Source organism: Sturnira hondurensis, unplaced genomic scaffold (genome assembly GCF_014824575.4).
Source record: "Sturnira hondurensis isolate 20B ecotype Veracruz unplaced genomic scaffold, ASM1482457v3 Scaffold0008135, whole genome shotgun sequence".
NCBI lineage: Eukaryota > Metazoa > Chordata > Mammalia > Chiroptera > Phyllostomidae > Sturnira > Sturnira hondurensis.
The window spans coordinates 251,331-274,360 of NW_028080766.1; the positions used below are offsets into that span (position 1 = coordinate 251,331).

The window sequence follows — 23,030 nt, forward strand, 5'->3', positions numbered from 1 at the left end:
TATCTTTAGGAACTGTAATCAGATAATTACTGGTTCATGCACCCAGGGGTGAGTGATGGCACTGCTGCTTGCCAAGTGCAGGAAAAGCTCTGGGAAACAAGAGAGATGAGGACGAGCCCCAGAAGGCCTGTCAAGGTGGGGGAAGGAAAAGTACCCGTGAGACCCATGGATGCGATGCACTTCATGACGGTGTGTGTCAACCTGGCAAAATGCCACGCCTGCCTCAGGAAGGGCGATGGTGGTCCTAAAGTAGTCGGCAATTTTGAAAACTGGCACAGGGAGCACGTGCTAAGCATGAGATGTACCGCTAACCAGGAGAATATTCGAACCAGGCTCGTTTGCCTTCTTTCTCTAAGGTTGGACATGATTTGGCACATGAAATGATCTATAGAAACTGCCCAGGCAAAAATACCCTTCACCCTGACTTGAAATTTCAGAAAACATATGCACTTCTATGGAACTGAATCCCTGAGTGGTACGTTTTTATTCCCCCGTCTCACCCATCAAAATCTGTTCTTAGGAATCAGGGATTGTTTCCAAAGTTTGGGTGCGATAAGTCATTTTAAACCTGCAGGAGACAGGGGAGGGCATCCAGGTGGTGGGCTGGAGCAGGGGGTCTGCACAGGGAATGTGGCAGCCCCCAAGCGCCTAGGAGCCCAGGTGCCAGAGGGCCCCACTGGGGTGATAAAGGATGCCGCAGGACACACTGCCTGGTCTGTCAGGGTCTTTTCTCTTAAGAGACTCCTAGAAGCACAGAATCTGGGGGATCCCACACTCTCCTGCTCCCATACCCAGCTCCCTACCACATGAGACCTTCTTTCACTAGAAAGCTCCCCTACCAGCCCCAGAGCCATCCTACCCTGTCAGCCATCCTCTGAAGCTAAGGGTACCTGGGGTAGGGGAGGTAGGCTGATGTTGTCTTTCTTCGGAGGACAAAGCCACAACATGCCACACTCACATGATTGAAGTGATGTTTCTGCCAAGCAGCGCTCTCTCCATCAGAAGAACGTGAAAAGAAATGCGTGTAGAGCCAATTCTCTCTGGAAGTACCAGATTCTGCGTTTTGGGGTAGAGGAGGGGCTTATGGGAACACCCTGGGCAGTTGGAGGCTAAGGGGCTGCATTTGGGGTTGGTTTGTTTTTTAAGAAAGCCTCCCAGGCATTTTGTAGGAAACCCCAAGCATCACTGGTCCAGATCAGGGGTTCTTAAGCCTGGTTGCTAATCAAACCCACCAGAACATTTTTAAAAGGGACACCGGTTGCAAATCATACATCTGATAAGGGTACAGTAACCAGAATACATAAATAACTCCTAAAATCAACAACAAAAACGGGCAACAAACCAAAGCAAAAATGAGCAAAGGGCTTGAGTAGCTACTTCTTCACGATCTATATATTAGTGGCCACCAAGCGCATGAGAAGACAGATGCCCACTGTCACTAGTCATCAGGGAAATGCACATCAAAACCACAGGAAGATGCCACCTCACGCCTGAGAGGATGACCATTTTTTTAAAAAAAGCAAACCAAAAAAAAAAAAATCCAGAAAATAACAATTGCTATCTATACTATAGTGAAATGGTATTCAGCCATGAAAAGGAATAAATCCTGATCCATGGTACAACATGGATGAACCTAGAACACATGCTAGACACAAAAGACCACATATTCTCTGATTCTATTTGTATGAAATGTCCAGAGTTGGCAAACCACGGAGACAGAGAACAGACTGGTAGTTGCCAGGGGCTGGGGAGGAGGGAGCAATGGGGAGTGACTGCTTAATGGGTACAAGGTTTTCTTTTCTTTTCAGTGGTGAAACTATTTTGGAACTAGATGGAGATGGTAGTTACACAACACTGTGAATGTACTAAATGCCACTGAATTAACCATTTCATATGGTTAGTGGTTAACTTTATGTTATTGAATTTTATCTCAATCTTTAAAAATGGGAGAAATTGGGCCCCTGGCCAGGTAGCTCAGTTGGTTAAGAGCATCGTCCTGATACGCCAAGGTTGCGGGTTCAATCTCCAGTCAGGGCACATACAAGACTCAACCAATGACTGACTACATCAATAAGTGTAACAGGAAATCAATGTCTGTCTGTCTGGCTCTGGCTCTGGCTCTCTCCACCCCCACCTTCCTTTCTCTCTCTCTAAAATCAATAAATAAAAAATGTGGAGAAATGGATATCAGCGGGCTACCTGGACCCTGCTGATCAGAATCTCCTGGGGTAGGGCGGGGTATGTAGGTGTGTATACAAATGCAAATATAAAGCTCCCCAGGAGACTCTTACATGCATCTAGGACTGGAGAGCATGTAACCTGAAATTTTTATAAAAATGAGAGTACTTCTGTGGCTGAGACCTCAGAAGCTTACCTGATGCAACACTCACCATGGGTAAGGAGGGTAAAGAGTATGGCATGCTGCCCCGTCCTCGCTCTGAAAAACAATCCATGCATTGTAGAAAAACAGAATAGATGTGTAGCATTCACAACAATGAAGGCAATCACAGCTATGAGGCCTGCAAGAGCAACATATCCAGGAAGTTATATGAATTCAAAGCCACGCTCCCAGAATGATGGAGGGGCCCATAGTTTAGTCCACAAAGATGAGCACAAAACAAATGAGAGAGGCGTCCTCAATATCAAGGACATGCTGTGCTGGTTACAAACACCAAGTCAGGGCAAACGTCGACAGACTTTTATGAGAAACAACAAGGGCCAAAGGGGTAGGCGAAGCTGTAGGCAAGACCGGCTCGACAAAGAAAAAATGAGTGAACCCTGAGCTGGCTAACAACCCATGGCTAGAGATGTCATTGGGCAGGAAGGCCCAGGATGCCTGACCACTGACGGTCACTATCTAGTCTGTGATTCTTGTGGGAGCCTGACGAGCAAGACTGGGCTTGAAACGGAAATGGGGCCTGTAGCTTCAAGCCTATGAGGTTCCAATTCTGTTCACTGCAGACGGTTCCTATAGGTATTTCAGCAATCTGGCTTTACTCATATCGATCAGAGATGATGAGCCACTGTGTCACTCCACGAGTCCATTGTGATGGAGGTAGTCCTCACTATTCATGGTATTCCTTTGCTCCTTTGTAAAGGAGCTGTACTACAGTTGACGCTCTCTCTCCAGCGCGTTCTTTTTCTTGCTTGCGAAGAGTTCTGCCTTTGATCCTATCTTTCCAGTCAATGTAAGACCTAATTCAAAAGTCCGATGGCCTAAAAGTCACACTTCTGTCTCACCTTTACTTTCATGGGAGGGAAAAAGAACGGAACTTCCGTTTCTTCAAAACCCATTAATTAATACAAAAACAGAAACTCTAATGTAGGACTGCTTTTTCGGTGAGAGAAAAAAAAAAAACTCAACCACTTCTTAACACCTCCCAGCTTTGCCAACATTACCAGCCAACTGCTTCCCAAAACCAATTCCAGTAACGCATACGTCTGTCGTACCGCCATGTCATTGGTTTGCTTCACAGAAAGTTTCCCAGTTTTCCTTTATTTTAGTACTTTGGAACACGCCGAGGCACCTTCTTTACTCCAGGTGGAGAGAGGTAAAGCAACCGAACACCCCTGAAACATCAGAGACCACATGAAAGAGAGGAAAGACACGGACGCATCGTGTTCTCTCTCTCACAGTCCACAGCCTCTCCGCCGACACTGACTACCTGCTGTGGAGTCCAGGGTTCACTCTTGCTCCTGCCCCACCACCTGGTTGGGATTAGTTCACAAGGTTTTAGAACTCCGAAAAGGATTTTTTTTTAAAAGGTAGCATGTGTCCCCAAAGTGACATGCTTGGGTGTTAAATAGGGTTGGCATCCACTCCACCCACTGGGACAGTGGCTACTAGCCACCGTGAAACAGATGAAAAGCCAGTGATATGTTTCTCTACTTTACTTAACAAGATAAAAATTAGCCCATCTGAAGGAAATGCAGACTTTGGACTCCAAATATTTACTGAGCTGGCACTAGATTTAGAACTGAGTTGTTGACAATGACTCAGGAAAAACAAGTTATTTTATTGGTTACATGTTTCTATAAAACCGTATAGTGATCCATATTTTTAAAGGAGCTGGGTGATAAATGGCAGAAGAAAAAGAATTCTCTCTATTAATAATTTCAAAGGTATGATAAGTACATGAGTTCTTATTTAAAAATTGAAAGTATGTCTAAAGCCCCGAGATAGAGCTGAGGGTTGGGAGTTGCTCCAACAGGAATTATTGGTTCTGGCCACCATGGTAGCACTTAAAATGCAAATGCTACTCCGTACTTCTCCCCTGAGTACATGTGAACTCAAGAAGCTATTTTTGGTAATCCTTGACATTTTTGTCAATATGCCATCTGCATGGTGACATTTTGGAGGTTTATAATATTGGAGGGGGAAGGGTTTGATTTCTGGTGCCTTGGCTTTTAATAGTGAGATTAATGACATGACAATTTGGGATTGACCTGAGCCAAAGCGAGCACAGAATGATCTATCTGAGATGCCTTCTGAAGCATACAAAATGGTGTCACAGTGCTTCTGAAGGAAAGTCACAATGGGAAAAAACTCTGTGGGGTTGGCCACCATGTGCTGGAGCTGTATCAGTTTAGATCCCAAACCACCCAACCATTCAAAAGCAACTATCCGCCACTTTTTCTTTAAATAATAATAAAAAAACATCGGTTTCTAAACACAAACAAACTGGGACATTATATGGGCATTCCAAAAGCATATCTAAATCTTCTCTAAAGACATATTATTAAGGTACACAGTTCAACTGCTAAAAGAACAAGAATGAAATATAGCCATCACACATTTCCTGTTCCAAATTGTCCTACCCCCAAATTCTCCCAGCAACTAAAACTCTTTGTAGCATTAAACCATAACTTTTAAGGGTGTATTTTTTTCATGTTTATTGAGATACAATTATACAACTGACATAGAACACTGTGTAAGCTTAAGGGGTATAATGTGTTGATTTAATACACTTATTTGTTGCAATATGATTACCACTGTAATTAGCTAACACTTGCATCACATCACATAATTATCATTTCTTCTTTTGCAGTGAGAACACTTAACATCTCCTCTCAGCAGCTCTCACATACACATTACCAATATTCACAATCAGATCCCCAGAACTATTTTTAATGAAAATCTTTCTAAAAGTGGCTCTTTTCCTGCCTTATTATATAAAGTAGTCTTAATTTGCCTGCTATTTAAGTGATCTAACTTCCCCTGAATGTCTTAAGACACAGGCAACATCTCTTTTTGGGGGGAGTGGCAAGAAGTTTCTACTGAGGGTTCCCTGACCAACAGGTCCCCCACTGGCTCCCGCTAGCTCTTATGATTTTGAGTCCCTTCTCTCGTTGGTTAGACTTCCCTCTGGGATCTTCTCCTGAACCACACATCCCATCCACCCCCACTGACCAATGTTTACCTTGATTAGAACCCGTATTTCCCTAAGATCAGGGGTCAGCAACTGTTTTCTTAAAAGGCCAAATAGTAAATATTTTCAGCTTTGCAGCCACAGGGTCTCTGTTCAGTGACTCAACTCTGTCCTTGCAGTACAAAAGCAGCCACAGACAATAAACACATGAGCGTGGCCATGCTCCAATAAAACTTTATTTACCAACACTGAAACTGGAGTTTCATATAACCTTCACAAAATACCACTCTTCTTTGGATTCTTATTCAACCATTCAAAAATGGAAAGCCCATTCTTATCTTGCAGGCTATACCTAAACAGATGGTAGACTGGATTGAGCCCCTGGGTTGCTTTCTGAAAACTTTGTCCTCAGGCCCTCTAGGGTCAGCCATCATGACCACTTCGGAGAGTTTCCACCCAAAACTGGTTCATCGACTGATGATAAGCATTGTCATTCTCATAGTACATGGACGGAAACCTAGCCACAAAGAAATTCAGGAACTTGCGTGGTGGCACGGTGCAGGCGGTAGGAGCTGAGTATCCCATCCTGACTCCAGGGCTGACGTGCCCCCATCACTGGGTCACTATTTTCTGTAGGTCTTTTGTTTCTGGCCTGCCTTCTCGCCTCCTTGAGGAAAAGGCCCAGGTGAGTTTAATGATTTTTTATGCCCCATCGCAGCATTAATATCTTACCACACATTAGTTTGGGGGCTTCCTGTCCCTAATTTCAGAAAGAAATGTGAAATGCGTTATATTTCTCTCTTTCTCAAAGTAACAAACTAAAAGCTAAATTAAGTTGATGTCTTTCCTTTGATCCTCAATTCATTTTTCTTAAAGGGTGCCGGCTGCTTCTGTGGGCAAAGTTCGCACAGCTGCCCTCAGTTAGGATCACAAGATGGTGTGTCCTCTGCATTAAACCAAAAGCAGAAACACAAAACCAGATCCCTACAGCATGGATGAACCTCAAAAACGTGATGCTGAGTGAAAGCCGACACAAAATGGCCACATACATTGTGGGATTCCATTTACATGAAACGTCCAGAATGGGCAAATCCAAAGAGCCAGAAAGTGGATTGCTGGTTGTCAGGGGCTGGGGAGAAGGGTGGGCAGGACTGCTAATGGTTACAGGGCTTCTTTTTGGGGTGAAGAAAATGTTTTGGAACTAGACAGGGGTGGCTGCAAAATACTGCGACTGTACTGAATGTCATGGAACTGTTCACTTCAAAATGAGTAATTTTGTTAGGTTAATTTTACCTCAATAAAAATAAACTTTTTAAAAAGAATGGTGGTTGCCCTTGCTGATATGGCTCAGTTGGTCGGTACATCGTCCCATACACCATAAGGTTACAGGTTCGATCTCCAGTCAAGGCACAAATGGGAGGCAGCCAACCAATGTTTCTCTCTCATATCGATGTCTGTCTGTCTGTCTGTCTCTCTCTCTCTCCCTGTCCCTCAAAAATCAATATATTTTTAAACTTTTTAAATAAATAAAAATAAAAAGAATAGTGGTAGATCTGTGGATTCTATTTTCTTCTTTTTTTAAATTGACATGTAATTGACATGTAACACCATTTTCATGTCAGGTGTACAACATGATTTGATATATGTATACACTGCAAAATGATCGCCATAATGTTCGTTAATATCCATCACCACACATAGACACAAAAATGTTTTTCTTGTGATGGTAACTTTTAAAATCTACTTCTCTGGTACCTTTCAAGTATACACTATAGCATTGTTAACTTGTCACCATGACATAGCTCTCTGTATTCTGATGCTGGAAAGAGCACCTAGACATATTTTTCAGTGAAACTGGCAAGTCACAGGAAAAAACAGTAGTAGTATAATCCCACTCATGTAAAACCCCAAACAAAAGTCTGGGTTTATGCATGTATAGTTAGATAGAGGTGCAGAGGAGGGACTAACATGGGTGTCCAAACTGCAGCCCATGGGCTGCATGGGGGCTGGATGGCTGTGAGTGCAGCCCAACACAACACTGTGAGTTTACTGAAAACATGATGATATTTTTTGTGTGTGTTTACGTGTCACAATGTATTTAATGTGTGTGGCCCAAGACAACTCTTCTTCCGGTGTGGCCCACAGATGCCAAAATGCTGGACACCCCTGGCCTAGAAGGACACAAAGCATGGTGTTCTCATGTATCAAGAATGCTTCCATGGGTCTCTGTGTCATAGAAACAATACCCCAGGTCCCTGTGGACCTGAGCATTTTAAAGGGCACCCACAGTCGGTTCCAAGCACATCCGCGTTGGAGCACAGCACCAGCCGAGGATTGAGAGTGAGGCCTGCAGGAGACAAGCACAGCTGGTTACAAAGAAAACTCAAAGCAGTTCTTTGGACACCATGATGCCGAGCAATTCACCATAATGCTTTCTCTGCACCATTTGGTTGATCAGTCACATGCAGTGCATTAAACTTCATAGACGAGTATAATGGGCTTTGTAAGAGCGGCTCTATTAGGACCGCATCACCTCCTCTTTAAAAACTTTAATTTTCTGTTAGAAGTAGGCCAGTATGCATGGAGGACATTTCAGAACAGAAGAAAATGGAGGGGAGGGTGTGAATGTGAGCACTGCAGCCAGATCATTCCTGAGCTGCTCCCCCAGTGCCAGGCCCCATCCCGAGATCGAAGCCCGGCAGACCAGTGGGACATGCCCCTGGCCTGGCCTCTGACCTACAAGCAAGGTCTGCCAGTCATCTTGGGCCAGGAAGCCCATTAATTCCCCCATTCCAAACCCTCACGGGCTTCACTCAAGCATGCCCACCTGTCCCAATATAACTGCCACTTCCAAAAATTACCAAAGACCCAGGAAAAAAGGGGCAACAAAAAAGTTTCAAAAAAGATGGGCCAAGCAATTCTCATGTAGTATGCAGTAAGTTTTGGTTACAATATTGAAATTCCAAATGCACAGTGACAAACTGAAAATATCCACCTAAGATCAACATTGTTACACTGTACTGAATTGTTCCTATAACCGTCAGAAACCCAGTGTACTCAAAGCTCAAGTTAGGGAACAATAACCCGCCTGAGAAATTTACCTGCAAGTGGCAGAGTTAAATGAAGGAAGGGGCAGTGGGGGGTGAAGGAGGAGCAGCAGCAGCAAGTGCTTCTTAAATTCTCGTGTATAATACCGCCGTGTCCTGTGCAGATTTTGTTTTTCATCTAATTCTTTGAAAAGTTCATGTATTCACATGGTTCAAAAAGCAAGAAGGATAAAATGATCTATTGCACACCCCTGGCCCCATCTGCCCCATTCCCACCAGCATATCCCCCAAATGGGGACACAAACAAATTTGGATATAGACACTCATTCCTCCCTCTTAAGGCACGCATGCCCAGCCCCTTCTGCACCTGCACACGCCACGGACTTCCTCATCTCTGTCCTCCAGACCAGCGACTTCCCAACCCGGCTGCAGTGTGGTGTCCTACAGGTGAACCACTCAAGCTGCCTTGTGGCTGGGGCTGCTGGTACGTGAGATCCAGGCTCTGGGCACGGCCCCCCTCACTCATGGGCCTTGACCACAGCCCACACGGGCCCCAGTTTCTATGGGAAGAAAGCGAAGCTCAAAGAGCTTTGAAGGAGGCCCAGTGAGATAAATGACAGCCACAACTCTAAGGCAGGCTGTCCAGCTGGTCCACAGAACAAGGGAACCTTCTCCTTGAAAAATAAACGAATAATCATCTTTGCCCATTCTGCAGCGAAAAAAAATCGATCAACTCATAAAGTCTCTCATTTTAAGATTTCCAACTCCAATTTGGTTAAATGCCAACACATCCTATATCACTCTTCCACTAGCCCTGGCACAAAACGGTTGTGACTCGGCTGCACACTGTAACCCCCGGGGAGCTTAAAACACAGGGCTGCCTGGGCCCCGAGGGCAGAGGACACAGGCATACCTGAAGCTCCCAGGCCAGGTTGACTGCGCACCGACTGCCCCAGCAGGAAGGCCCAGTCCTGGTTATCAAGGAGCCGAAGCCAGCAGCCTACGAACAGGGCAGACAGCTGACCATAGCCAGCCCAGATCTCGTTTTTTCCATTGAGTCCACGAGGTCATGTTTATATTTTGACATTGTAAACATATGAATGGTCATTTTTCTGTGAGTAAAACAGTTGGGAGTTGACATAACGGAATCCAAGACATAGCTATTTCCTGTATTCTGCGGGGAACGCCTCAACAGGGAGGGCACCTCGGGGCGGCTTCCAAATGTGTTCTCGCCACACAGTGGAACAGTGCTTGGCAAGGAAAAGAAATGGAGCATGATCCATGCTGCGACACAGATAAACCTCGAAAACAGTATGCTGAGTGCGCTAAGCCAGACACAAGGCCACAGACTGTATGACCCCACTTATGCAAAAAATCCAGAACAGGCGAATCTATAAAGACAGAGAACAGATGAACGGCTGCCAGGAGCTGAGGGAGGTGGGGAGGGACTGCTCACGGGCACAAGGTTCCTCTTTGGGATGATCAAAATGTTCCAGAACTAGATAGTGGCAATGGTTGCACAACCTTGGAAATGTATTAAAACCCACTACATTGTATATTTTTAAATGGTACATTTTATGATATGTGAATTTCACCTCAATTGTTTCAAATAGATGGTGATAATTTTCAAGGCAAGTCCAGTCTACCCACACACTCAGGGCTCCCCCACGCTGGAGATGAGCACCGTCCCACAAACAGAGCTCCCAGAGGCAAAAAGAATCCATCTCTTGCAATGGCTACCTGGTGTCCTGCCCGAGCTCCATGCGGCCTGGAAACATACTTGGCTTGGCCGTGCTCTGTCTCCTGGTGGCACTGGGGCTAGTGTGCAGGGTCACTCGGAAGACCTCCGCAGTCTGACTCCTGACCCACCCAATGGACTGCAAGGCCTGTCCCCTAGGAACTGGCTAGCTCCCTTCCCCCTTCCCTCTCTCCCTCCGCCCCACAAGCAGCCTTTCAAGACACCCCTGTCCTGTCCTAGGGCTTCTGAACAAAGGTGGAGGCTATCCTCACACGGCTCCTTCGTGCACAGAAGAAACTGGAATGTCTCGGGGCACCTCAGGCAGACAGCTTCCCCCACCCATCCACCTACCCAGCCCCCCACACACACTCAGAACGCCAGGCCGGCACTCTGGGCTGCTGCAGAACACTGCGGCTTTCACAGATTCCTTTTCTTCTGTTCCACCATGTATGTGTACACACTTGACACTCAGGAACAACCTATCAATTGAGAACATTCTCAAAACTGAAGACCATACTCATACTACAATACAGCCCCAAAGTTTCATATGCTGGTATTACTATTTGTTGTGGTATAGTAAATTCAGGGTTTTTCATATAAGTATGTTTAACATCCATTCTTCATGGAAACATGCAAATCAGGCTTTTGAGGTCTTCCCCTCTCTTCTGCAACAGCTCAGAAACTGCTGTGTCAATCTGCTTGAAGCAAACTCAGCTCCTAAACACGAATCACTGTAATCAAGTAGACAAAAGTAGTTCAAGGTCTGCAACCAGGCTGTACTGCCCCCTAAGCAGACACTTAGCAATGTCTGAGGGCAGTTGTGGACGTGCTCACTTAGAGGGGCGTGCTCCTGGCACCTATGAACAGAGAGCACGGATGCCACTAAACATCATACACTAGACAGAACAGCCCCGCCACAAAGAATTCTCCAGCCCCGATATCAAGTGTTGAGGCGGGGTTCTCTGCTCTAAAGCAGCACCTGCCCAAGCTGGGCCACATTTTAGGCCACTGCCCATCAGCAATACAGTAAGGTGAGCAACTCAACACACTTCCCTAGGTAACCAGGTCCCTGGACACACAGACAATCAACAGCGGCGGCCAAACAGCAAAGATTTATGAGAGGGGTTAATAGAAGGCCTTCGGGTTGACCACTGGTAAGTCTCAGCTCCTCCTAGGGTGTCAACAAGATTCCCTTGGCCCCCTTCTGATTCCACCTGCCTTCATTCTCGCATCAGCTGAATCCCAGGCACTTCTCGCTGCTTTCACAATTCCTCTGACATAATCCCCGCCTTTTCTAGGCCTAGTGCCCCGGATCTCTCTAGCTCAGGCCCATCACCATCTGTGAAAACCGCTGACAATTTCCAACTGGCCTCTTCTGTAGGAAATCTACCCCACCCACCGTCCTGTATTAGGCTAGCTCATCAGATCTCACTTGGTGCCTAACGTGAGCAAGACTCCAGGCTCAGCCTACAAGGAATGAGGACCCCTAGGGGTGCTGTGAGGAGCCAGGGAGAAATGGATATAAAATGCTTAGTATGATACCCCCTAAGCACACAATGAACATTAGCTACTGTGGTTGTTATCAAAGGCACCGGGCTGACCAGATGCTTCCATGCTCACCGGGAAACCATCACACGTAGTGCATTAGTTTCCCATTGCTGCTGTAACAAACCGCTACAAACCGAGTGGCCTAAAACATCACCAATGTGTTATCTCACAGCCCTGGAGGTCCAAAGTCCAAATTCAGTTTTATTCAGCTACATCGAGGGGTCAACAGGGCTGGGTTCCATCTCCAAGCTCTAAAGGAAGAATCTATGCCCTTGCCTCTTCCAGCTGCCAGAGGCTGCCTGCATCCGTGCCTCACGGCCATGTGACTCCTAACATCTGCTCCGGCTGTCACACGTCTTCTTCCGACTCTGACCCTCCGGTTTCCCTCTTGTAAAGACCCTTGTGATTACACTGGGCCCACCGGATAATCCAGGATAATCACCAAAATTCGTAACTTAATCCCACCTACAAATGTTATTTGCCATGGAAGGTAACTTATTAACAGGTTTCAGAGACTGGGACATGGACATCTTTGGGAGGCCATTATTCTACCTACCGGAGGGAGGGGTTAAATATCAACAACGAATGCAAGGTGAAAACAACCGGTGGGTATAACACCGTGCAAGGCGCGGGGACCTATGTAGCCAAGGGAGGGCTGAACTCTGGAGTTGGACAGACACTGCCCCTCACTGGCCATGGGAAGCAAGGTTACTAAGTCACAGTCCCTTGGCCTAGTTTCATCACCCGTCCACCTACACTTGGGCAGCCATTGTGGGCTTTCAGTAAAAGCATCCACGCAAATGCCTAGAGCACTTAGCACCTGGTAAGCACTCCACATATGTCCACCATAACCACAGACCCAAGGGGTTCCAGTGGGGGAAATTGGGAGGCAGCAACAGCATGGTGAGGCCTCAGGGAGAAAGACACCAGCACGCTGTAAGCTCCATGGAGGGAGGGACCTGTCTGCTGGTGCACACCACGGAGTCCTGAACCCTGGGAGAGTGCCTGAAATGGAGAGGCTGTGCAAGTGAGTGGAGGGAGGGAGTGAGGGAGGGAGGAAGGGTTAGGCAGTTGGGTGGAATGGTGGAAGTTCCTGGTCAAAAGGCACAGCTCAAGTCCTTGTCCTTCCAACTCCCTGAAGGACGCACCCTTTGACTGTGGCCCTCTGGTGAGAAATGAGGAGTTCAAACAGGACAGCCCTAGCTCTTCCAACCCCAACATTGTACGATTCTAAGTTATGTGTGGTCTTGCCCGAGTCTTACCTCTCTCTCTTACAAGGAACTCTGGAGCAAACTCTCCGATCCCCTCATTGACCCTGAACACACCAAGCACTTCCTCAATTCCACTACTTTTCTCACATTCCCACTTTTCTTCCCTAGCACTTAGAAAGCACAAAAAACCCTAAATCCAGGGGGGGATGGACAACAATAAAGATCCCCCCAGGCTCAAGTGAGCCCTCCCTCCATTTCCTGGAAGCCAGCACCAGCTGATAATAGCACCTGGTAACTAGCATTGTCTTCATTTTCTTTGTCTCTTATCTCTGGGACGAAGTCTCCACCTACCATCCCAGCACACAGGAGGCCAAGAATCTCTGTAAATAGTTCTTCATTTTACTGGATTGAAAGGGAATAACTGAACTCAGTAGAATTTAACTCTGCTTTTATTCCATCAGATTAACTTTATTTTAATTTATTGGAAAGGCAGCCAACATTAGCAAAAGGACCTGGGCTAGAAGCAGCTTGCCAGGCTCACCAGGTGACCTTTAACATGTCACTTGACCCAAGGGCTCCTGAAGTAGAACCTACCAGAGAAGGTGAAGCACATTATTTTCACTTCCAAAATCAGAGTGAAAGGGGAGAAAAGGAAACTTAGAAATTTCCAAACATCCGGGAGCTATTTTTGGAAATGAATGACTTTTCCATTCACTTAAAAAAGAAAAGGAAGGAAAGAAAAGGAAAGCTATTAGACCAAGAACAGACCGAGAATTGTTGATCTAAATGGAAGAACATCCTTCTAGGATCCCATCCCCATGTCCCTAAAATTAAGACACTCCCCATGTTCATATAAACACTACCTGTAAGCGGAAAATGGAGAAATCATTACTTGTTTATCAGAGTTTCTATAATCCCAAAATAAACTCTGTGAGGTAAATATAGTACACATCATATTAATTAATACTAAATAAGGGTTCCAAGAAGGGAGCAATCAATGAGTCATGTGGCTCTGATCAGTGGGGCTCCAACCTGGCAAATTCCTGAACCAAGCAGGGATTGTTTTCTCCTTAAAGCAATAGCCTGCCCAAAGGACTTTTAATATGCCACAGAACTCCTTTATGTGACGCAGGTCAAGTCCGTCACGTGAACAAATAGGTCCCCCAAAGCTTCTGCCATGGTATCATGGGGGCCTTCCACCAGCATCGTGACCATTCATACTCTGCTTTGATCTCAGATGTGATAGGGTCCCCATCCTTCCGCTGCTTACACTTGGCGTTCCAGTAGTGCGCAGTAAAAACTGAGCTAGAGAGCCCTGGCCAGGTGGCTCAGTCGGTTGGAGCATTGTCCCATACACCAAAAGGTCGTGGGTTCGATTTGAGGGCAGGGCACATACCTAGGTTGCAGGTTCAATCCCCAGTCAGGGCACGTACAACCAATAGAGGTTTCTCTCTCACATCGATAGTTCTCCCTCCTCTCTCACTCTTGCTCTCTCTTTCTCTCTCTCCCCCTCCCTCCCTCCTCCTTCCTCTCTCTCTCTAGAAGGAAATAATCAATAAACATATCCTCAGGTGAGGAGATTAAAAATATATATATAAATAATAAAAATAAAAATAAAAATGAATGAGCTAAGACAAACAGAACAAAGTTCCAACCACCCAGTCCATCTACAGGATAACTAACACCAACACAACCCCGAAGGACGCGCACATATATGTACACAACCATTGAAGGCACTGGATTTTTCCAAAGGAAGCAAAAATGTTCTTTCCATATTTTCCGCCTAAATGCTAAATACCTTTTTATAAAGTGGTCATTGAACTCTGAGTTAATATATGTAGTACACATATGTGCCACTCATGTGAGCCACATAAGACTCACCCACAGAAACTACCAGCCACAGAAATGGTGAATTAACTGTTTTTTAAGAAAGTTTTTGGGTACAGTCCCAAAAATGGTGAGAGTTATACTCACAGGACTGATCTGCAGAGACAGTAAATTTAAACCTAAGGGGGCCTGATCATCAAACTAAAAGAATTCTATTTTGAAAATAGTGGGATGTTTATAGCCACATCTGTAAAGATGTTTCCTTAGGCTTGGAACCTCTTTGTTGTGACTTGAAAAAGAAAGTACAGCTACAATAATTCACCAACACGCCCTGAGCTGGCAATATCAAATGCTGTTAAATACAACAATGAATGGAATGAATAGAAAACTCTAGAAGAGATTGTTTACCACCCTTGGCCCTTGGTTACTTTGCTTACAGCAGTATATTTTATGCTATTACAGTTCATGCTGAATTATATATGAAGTGTTTTAAGTCAGCAACAATTTGCACCTAACCTTACTACATTGAAATTCCTCCATAATTTCAATTTCATTTTTCATTTTCTTTAAAACCCTATTTATTTGCCTTTCTCCTGTCAGTTCTCTCTTTGGGAGCGGTTTGGGGGAACGTCCTCATTTCTTGAACACTGTTCTCTGATTGTGTGAATCAAAGGCGACTCAAAGGGGTTTTAACTGTCAGATGCACATGGAGAAAACATGCCCCAACACAGTTTTTTCCATATAATAAAACAATTCCAACTTTAAAGGATACCCAGTCACCTATAAAAATCGGCAGGGTTCTGTTTTGAAAGAAGAAGAAGAAGAATGACTATTACACCATTTACACCCTTCAGAGACTCCCCTTAAATGTTTGTGGCTTGCCGAACATTCCATACATATTTCGGGCAAGGTATTATGGGAGCTGAAGTGCAAGCTGTCCCCTGCTGAATTTTCACTCACTATAAAAACAATGTCTCATAAAAGTATACACATGTTTTTACTTTACAAAAAATGTAAAATATCCACTTTTGTTCACTCGAACGACACTTTTAGCATTAGAAACAAGACTTTTTAGTATATGTGCTGCCGAGGCAAGCTCTGGAAACAAGACTTTTTAGAAATCTCTAACATGAGCGATGTCTGCAAACGGGGAGAATGTCATTGGGTAACACATTTCTGGAAGGAGAGACACAGGAAACGTGCATGAAATGTGCGGAAAGGAGGGTTCTGCGAGCTGACTTGTGTAGGGTCTGCTTACCTATGTCCTGGGTCATACCATAAAAAGGGAAATTCTTACATTTACACTTTTCATCATGAATCCCCACTCCAATGTAACCACAACTGTTTTATATTACCCTCATAAAATGAGCCCTAGCCTTTTCTAAGCAAAACGGTATTTTTAATTGGTTCATTTTCCAGTTGTTTGGGTTTTTAACACACATACAGCATAAAAGGGCACCACATTCCAAGCAGTTCTAACAATTCCAGAACCATCCAAGGCTTGATCAAACAGCTGTGGCTCTGGCCTTTGGTTAAAATTACAATATGATCTCACCTGATTTTCAAAATAACTAAGCATCCTTTTAACCCATAAAACTGTGCCAGCATTATCTCAGTTTCTGAGTTCCGAGTTTGCGATGTTCAGAGAGAATATTAGGGAACCACAACGCTTTTGCTTTGTTTTGCTTTGTTTTGCTTTTCCCTATCTGAACCCAGAGAAATATTCAAACAATAATTCGGCAGCTTCCCTCCTCCAACGTTTATTTTCAAATGCTAGTGCCATGCAGCGCTGCCTTTCCTGTGCAGGTAGGAGGAAGTAGGTGCAATGTCACCACTCTTGGCCTTTTCGAGTCTTAAAATCACTGGGAAACCTGGAGTGTATTTCCTTTCTGGCACCCAAGCAATGGACAGGAGCTGCTCCAAACAGGACAAGATATCACATAACCACTGGAAACACTCAGGTTCAACAGAGCTCCCAATCCCACGAAAAATGCATCTCTCCAAAAGTGGCTGAACCACTGAAAGAGTTTAAGAAAAGCATCATCGTTACATGAACATAATTAAATGCAAGAATCCGGGTTTTTTACCGCATAGGATTTATTTACATGAATAATAAGATAACATAGTGCCCTATTCATATCTTGCACAAAGAGGAAACGTAAAATCCAACTCTTGTTTTTCGATTTTTTCCAAAAGCATCTGGGTCTAATCATAATCCATTCTGGCCACAATACACAAGGCTGTTTCAATCAGAACTTTAACTCAATGTTTAAGGCGCTACAGAGTACACTAACCATCCCAGTTTGGGAAGGGGCTCTCCCAACTCGCAGAGAACTGGGAACCCCGGAGGTGTCCCGAGCGGCAGCCGTCTTTGGACGGAAACGAGGGTGAGCCCGCCAGACAAGGAGCCCACGCCACCAAGCTAGGGCGCACGTTCGTGCTCCAAGGTGACAGCTCATCTGGCCATCGCGGGACCGGAGTGCTCGTGGGGCCACAGCCGGGGGTGGTGGGCCGCAGAGGCCCGGCAACGATGGGCGAGGCCGCGGCGGAAAAAGGAAAAGAGGGCCATCCGTCAGCCCCGGGAGAGGAAATTCCAGGCGCCCAGCTCCCAGGCGCCGGTCAGCGGGTGACGTGAGGGAACCCAGTCAGTGTGTCCGCCGCGGCGAGGACCGGGCGGAGGTTGGAGCTCCGCGTTGCGGGGCTCGAAGCCGGGAGAGGAGGCGCCTCGATCCTCGGCCAGAGCCCCGGAGATGGGGGCGTGTGGGCTCCCTGTTCGTCGCCCAGACCCGGAGACCTCCCTGTGTCCTCGAGCCTCTCCCAGAGCCCAAGAAATGGGACGTCCGGAACGGGGCCCCGGCCCGCACCCCCGTCGGCGCCCTTACCGGTCTCGGGGGTCGATCCACGACGTCTGGCGCGTGTTGTGGTCGATGTAAAAGACGCGGCCGTCGTAGTCGCGCGCCTCCTCCCAGCCGGCGGGCAGCGGTAGCTCGGAGCTCTCCCGGGCCCGCAGCGGAGCCCCGCAGGGTGCAGTGGGCACGGGGATCCCGGCGGCGGTCGCGGGCTGCGGCGGTTCCCGCGGGGACTGCACGGACGACGGCGGCTCCCGCGGGGCCTCGCGCGTCTGTACCCGCCGCCGCCGGCGGCCGCCGCTCAACCACGGCATGACGGCGCGGGCCCCGCCGCCGCCCGGCCGCCCCGCGCGCGCCGCCTCCTCAGCCAGCACTAAGGCCCGGCGCCCGAGGCGCGGGGGCGGCTGCGGGGAGCCGCCCGCCGCGCCCGGTGCATCCTCCGCCCGGCGCCGGTGTACCGGCGCCCACCCGCTGCTCGCTGGCCGGGCGCGTCGCTGTCTGCGCAGCCGGCCCGCTCCGCTGGGGTCGCTCGGATCGCTGCCGCGCGTAGAGTCACAACCTCGAAGCTGCCGCTACCGCTGCTGCCGGCGACTCCTCAGTTCCCGCGGTGCGCCCGGCCATCTTCGTTCCTCGGCGCAGCCCGGCGGCGATGGGCGGGGCGCTCGTAGGCCCCGCCCCGTGCCCGCCCTCGACCCCGCCCCCTCCTGCTTCAGTCCCAGGCCCGCCGCAACGCCTTCCATCTCCCACAGCTGCTCCGCCTCCATTCTCCCCCGGGGCTCCTCCGCTCTCCCCTCCTCTGCCCCCAGCCCCCACCCCATGCGCCGCTTCTCCTCCTCCGCCCAGCCCCGCTGCTCCTTCTCCCCCCCACCCACTGCTACTCCTCCCCACCCGCGCCCCGCGCGCTCCCCCTCCCCTCCCGCTCCACCACCTCCTCGGGCCTCGCCGGGAAACCGCACGGGGGCCAGGATGGGCGCCACCGCGTCCGTCCGCCCCCGGGCCACCGTGGAGAGGAAGGGGGGCCGGGAGAACGGCGTCCCACCCGGGCTGCAGGCGCGGCCTGCCTGGGGCTGACTCCTGGGGCCCAAACAATTCCCGGGGGAGAGGGCGGTCACCTCACTTCACCCACTGCCCGAAGCCTGGGATCCTACGCTCTGTCCTTTTGGGTGTGGGGGTGCTGTGCCCTGGGTCTTCCCCATATCCAAGATGGTCTCACGAATGTGGATAAAGCCCCCAGGGGAGATCAATGGAGTTCGTAGCTAGAGGAGGAACCCGAGGCCAGTCCTCTTGGGTGGGGCAGGGAGGACTACCTGGAAGTGGACAGCTGGGCAGGTGGCCACTTCGTGTCCCTGTCAGGAGAGCCCCAGAACGACTCATTCTGAGTCACCACTATGGGCCAGGCCCCCTCACCTGCCCTAAGCATTCCGACCTTCCAGTCTGGAGGATCCCATAGTTTGAGTAGAGACCCAAGTAGGCCCCTGCTGGGGAGGAAGCCAGGACAACTCCTAAAACGTGAAACCTCAGTGATAATTTATGTTCCACTCACATCTCGTAGCTGGGAAACTGAAGTCCCAAGTTAGGGTTCTCTCCTGCTCCAAAACCCCCAGCTACTTAGTGCTCCAGATCCCTGGCCGCAAGACTTAATGTCAGGAAATGCCGGAAACTATCAGGGAGGTTACAAAAGTATCTAGTAAAAACTCCAACAGGGATCCAAACGGAGATGCACAGAGAAAGAGACTAGAGGGAGGATGTCTAAAATGCTCACAGTCATTTGCATTCTTTTAGAGGAATGGATTTTTTTAATTATTTACCTTCCCAATTGTTTGTAAAATGGTAATATTACTTTTAGAAGGGGAAAGTTGTTTTTTAAAAGGAAGAATGTGAAGGCATGGAAACTGCTCATTGGGACATATCCAAGGAAGGCCTTTCCTCCCCTCCTCCCACTACAACACAGAAACTCCCTTGCTGCCCGAGTATCTGCACCCCCCCCCACCCCGCCTGTTATGTGCCGGAAATTCCATCACTGGAGTCCTTTTAGTGAAACCTGGACAGTTATGAAATGTCCAAGGGAAAGTGGGGAGAGTATCAAAAAACCAAATACTTGGTGATGGTGTAGTTCCAGGGAATGCTCTGACATCGGCCTTGCTGGTTGGCATGATTTATGGCCCAGAGGGCTGCCACTGCCTTCTCTTCCCCTCTCTTCCTGACCCCCTGCAGACACCTTACTACCTGACGTGGCTCTCCCAGGCATCATGTCATTTCAGAATGTCACAAATCTGGGCGCTCTCACTGGAAATTGCCCTGAATGGGGCTGGAGCATATTGGAGTGCAGCCAGCCTCCACAGAGGAAGATGGAAAGAGAGGGAGAACACCCCCACACAGCAACAACTCCCAACTCCCGGAAGAAAAGGCAAGCTGAGAAGCATCAATAAAGAGGAAGGGGCCCTGGCCAGTCCGCTCAGTTGGTTAGACCATCATCCCCAATACACCAAGGTTGTGGGTTCGATCCCTAGTCAGGGCACATACAAGAATCAACTCATCAATGCCTTTTAAAGTGGAATAACAAAGCAATGTCTCTCTCTCCCCCACACTGCACATCCTCCGAAGCTCCATCCATTAGGAGCTGAGGCCTTTCACTGAGAGTGACAGGTGTGATGCAGTCATTCAGACTGGCAGCAAGGATGCACTGCAGATCTACTGTGTGCAGGCATTGCGCTGGTGTTGGGGTGCTGCAGAGAACGGGACAGAGTCTGTGCACCCCCCACTGCCCAAGTCTGGGACTACACAAAGAAATAAGCACTTATGACTTCAACTTGTCTACAGATGAGGCCAGAGTGCCAACCTCAAATTGGAGATTCAGGAGGCCTTGTAAGGCCAAAAGGAAGGTGTCTCAGATAAGAAAACCAAGGCACTGGGGCTCAGGTCTTCAGATTCCTGAGTTCTGAGCCCTTATTCCTCTACACATGGGGCTGGTGTCATCAAACACTTGTCAATTTGCTGAGCAAATGCAGCGCCCCACCCAGATCCCCTTCGCTGGGGCTTCACCCTTTCAGAGGGTCACCGGTGGCTGACAGATGTCTGAAATGGTCCGCCCACCCTGCAGGGACCCATTCTGCACTGTGAGAGCCCAACTCCCTTGCCCTGGTCAATCAAACGCTAGTGCACTTCATAGTCCAGAGCTGCCAAGGACTACCCGTGGCTTTGCTAGCTCCTCCCCACCCTAGCCTACCTCCATGCCCGCAGCAGCCAGCATCCCCAATCAGTCACTCACTCGCACGAGAACCCCCAGCTCACGTAATGCTCTGAGGAGGCCTGACGTAAGAGAGCCTGCTTCCCTGGCTCTCTTCCAGGCACTTAGCAAATATGAATCGTTTGATCATCAAAACAACATCTACATACCTGTACCCTCTAATGGCACTTGCCTGCCAGAGACGACAGACTGTAGACGTCACCGAAGAAGCTTTATCTGCAGCTCCTGGACCGCTCTGACGCAGATAAGTGAAGGAGGCTCTTTGCATTTGTCTTCCTAAAATGAGCCAACTTAAAAGATGCCAGAACTTGGGGTGACCAAGGCCTGCCTACTGGACCATTAATCCTTTTAATTTATAATGTTTATCCAGGCAGCTACTGATTGTCCCTAAAGACCTGTGCCGGGCGGGTTGGGGTGGAAGAGAAGTTGGGAACGGGTAAGGGGTCTCTTAACTCTGCAGTTTTGCCATAAGTTGGGAAATCGTGTGTGAGTGTGTTAATTGTTAGGGAGAATAAGGCCTGTCTTTCTTATAGTCAAGTGGGGCTTTCCGTGTTGGACAAAAAACACAAGCACACACAACACACTGTAGGGGAAGGAATCTTTAGTTTTAGCTGAATGCACAATCATGCATTCTTTATTGCCTCCATATGAAAACCTCAGCCTCACCAACGACAAAAGTACAAACATTGTAGTGACCTCTCCTCCCACCAAGATTTCTGATGGAAAAATGGCTCAGGAAAAATCCACTTGGGCTCTGGGTAATCGAGATGCAAATACTTGTCCTCCTCGCAGACCCTCTGGGAAATCCCTCGCAGAATATTTTCTTTAAAAATGCTTGTTAAGGAGTCAACCTAGCACACTCCTTGCACGTCAAACAAACAAGTACAGAGTTTGAAGAATTTTTATATTTTTTTAATTTAATTGTTGTTCAAGTACAGTTTTCTGTCTTTTCCTCCCATCCCAGCCCACCCCCTGAAGAATTTTTTACTTTCAATTGGATTCAGCCTTTTCTCCCTGCCCCTCTTCCCAAAGGGTAACCTTTCTTTTAAAAAGGAAGGTAAAAAATTCCATCCATAAGCCCTGGCTGGTGTAGCTCAGTAGACTGAGCGCGGGCCTGCGAACGAGGCGATCGCGGTTCGATTCCCAGTCAGGGCACATGCCTGGGTTGCAGGCCAGTTCCCAGCAGGGGACTCACGAGAGGCAACCATACATCGATATTTCCGTCCTTCTCTCCTTCCCCTCTAAAGAGAAATAAATAAAATCTTTAAAAAATTGCATCTATACACATTCGATACTTGAGAGTCAAGAGCACCGTGAAGGCTGCAATCATCGCATCTAAAATGAGAGAAATAAATACTGCCAAAGAAGTTCTTGCTTACTTGGGTAAACAATCAAGTGTTCTAGGAAGTGACACATTGGGTAATTCGGTACAATGTGCTAAGAGGAAAACGGAAATGGGCCAGATTGGGCCAGATTGGGTCTGAAGAAGAAATGGCTCATTGTTTGGCATTCTTCAAATGCTGTAATAATTACTCGGTTATGGGTGCTTCTCATGTATTTAAATAATGCAAATCCACACACTTGGGAAGAGATTAAATGTCATTCTTGCTAATTCCTGTCTTGCTGGTTTAGGGACTGCAAAGGAAGAGAGAAAAGCCGAGGTTCCTAGGTCCACACCTCTCCCCTCCACCCTCAGGCTCAGGAATTGGAATGTGGAAGGCCTGGGGTTATCCCTGGAGCCTTTATTTCACGCCTTTATTTTTTCAACTTAGACACTTATTTGACTTGTGATCGGAAAAGCCGTTGTTTAGATTTGATGTGTGGACAGGGAGACTGGGAGCACTTTTCTCAAATGGGACTTCCTTGATTTGTATAGATGCATCCCGTCGTGTGGAGATGAAGGGTTTTTCTCATTTGGTAATCTTCCGCTGCAAAGAGATGCAGGGTATTCCGGAAGAGTCAGCTGTGTGGCTAACCAGGCAGTCTGTGTTTGGTCCATTTTAGTGTTTCATCCTGCTCTGTGTCAGCTTCTCAGAGCAGAGCAATGTCCTTGGAACCGGTCCATGGCCGTCATATTGTAGGCGGACTCCATTTGTACCTGGGTGATTAAAATCCAGAATTGAAAAAATGCTAGACCAATTTCTCTCCCAAACTTAGAACACTCCTAGTCACCCTCTTCCTTCATGTCCAGGTC

The 23,030-nt window shown here is 47.7% G+C and overlaps 1 protein-coding gene across 9 annotated transcripts in view; it reads right to left on the reverse strand.

Moving 5' to 3' along the window:
• WWC3 (WWC family member 3) overlaps window positions 1–18,227 on the reverse strand; it is a 97,370-nt gene extending 79,143 nt beyond the window's left edge. For all 9 annotated transcript variants that reach the window (XM_037053877.1, XM_037053874.1, XM_037053871.1 and 6 more), the window contains exon 1: window positions 17,623–18,227. In XM_037053877.1, coding sequence (XP_036909772.1) covers window positions 17,623–17,903 — 281 coding nt within the window. In that variant the 5' untranslated portion in view covers window positions 17,904–18,227. The remainder of the gene's footprint in view (window positions 1–17,622) is intronic.
• Between the last annotated feature and the right edge of the window lie 4,803 nt (window positions 18,228–23,030).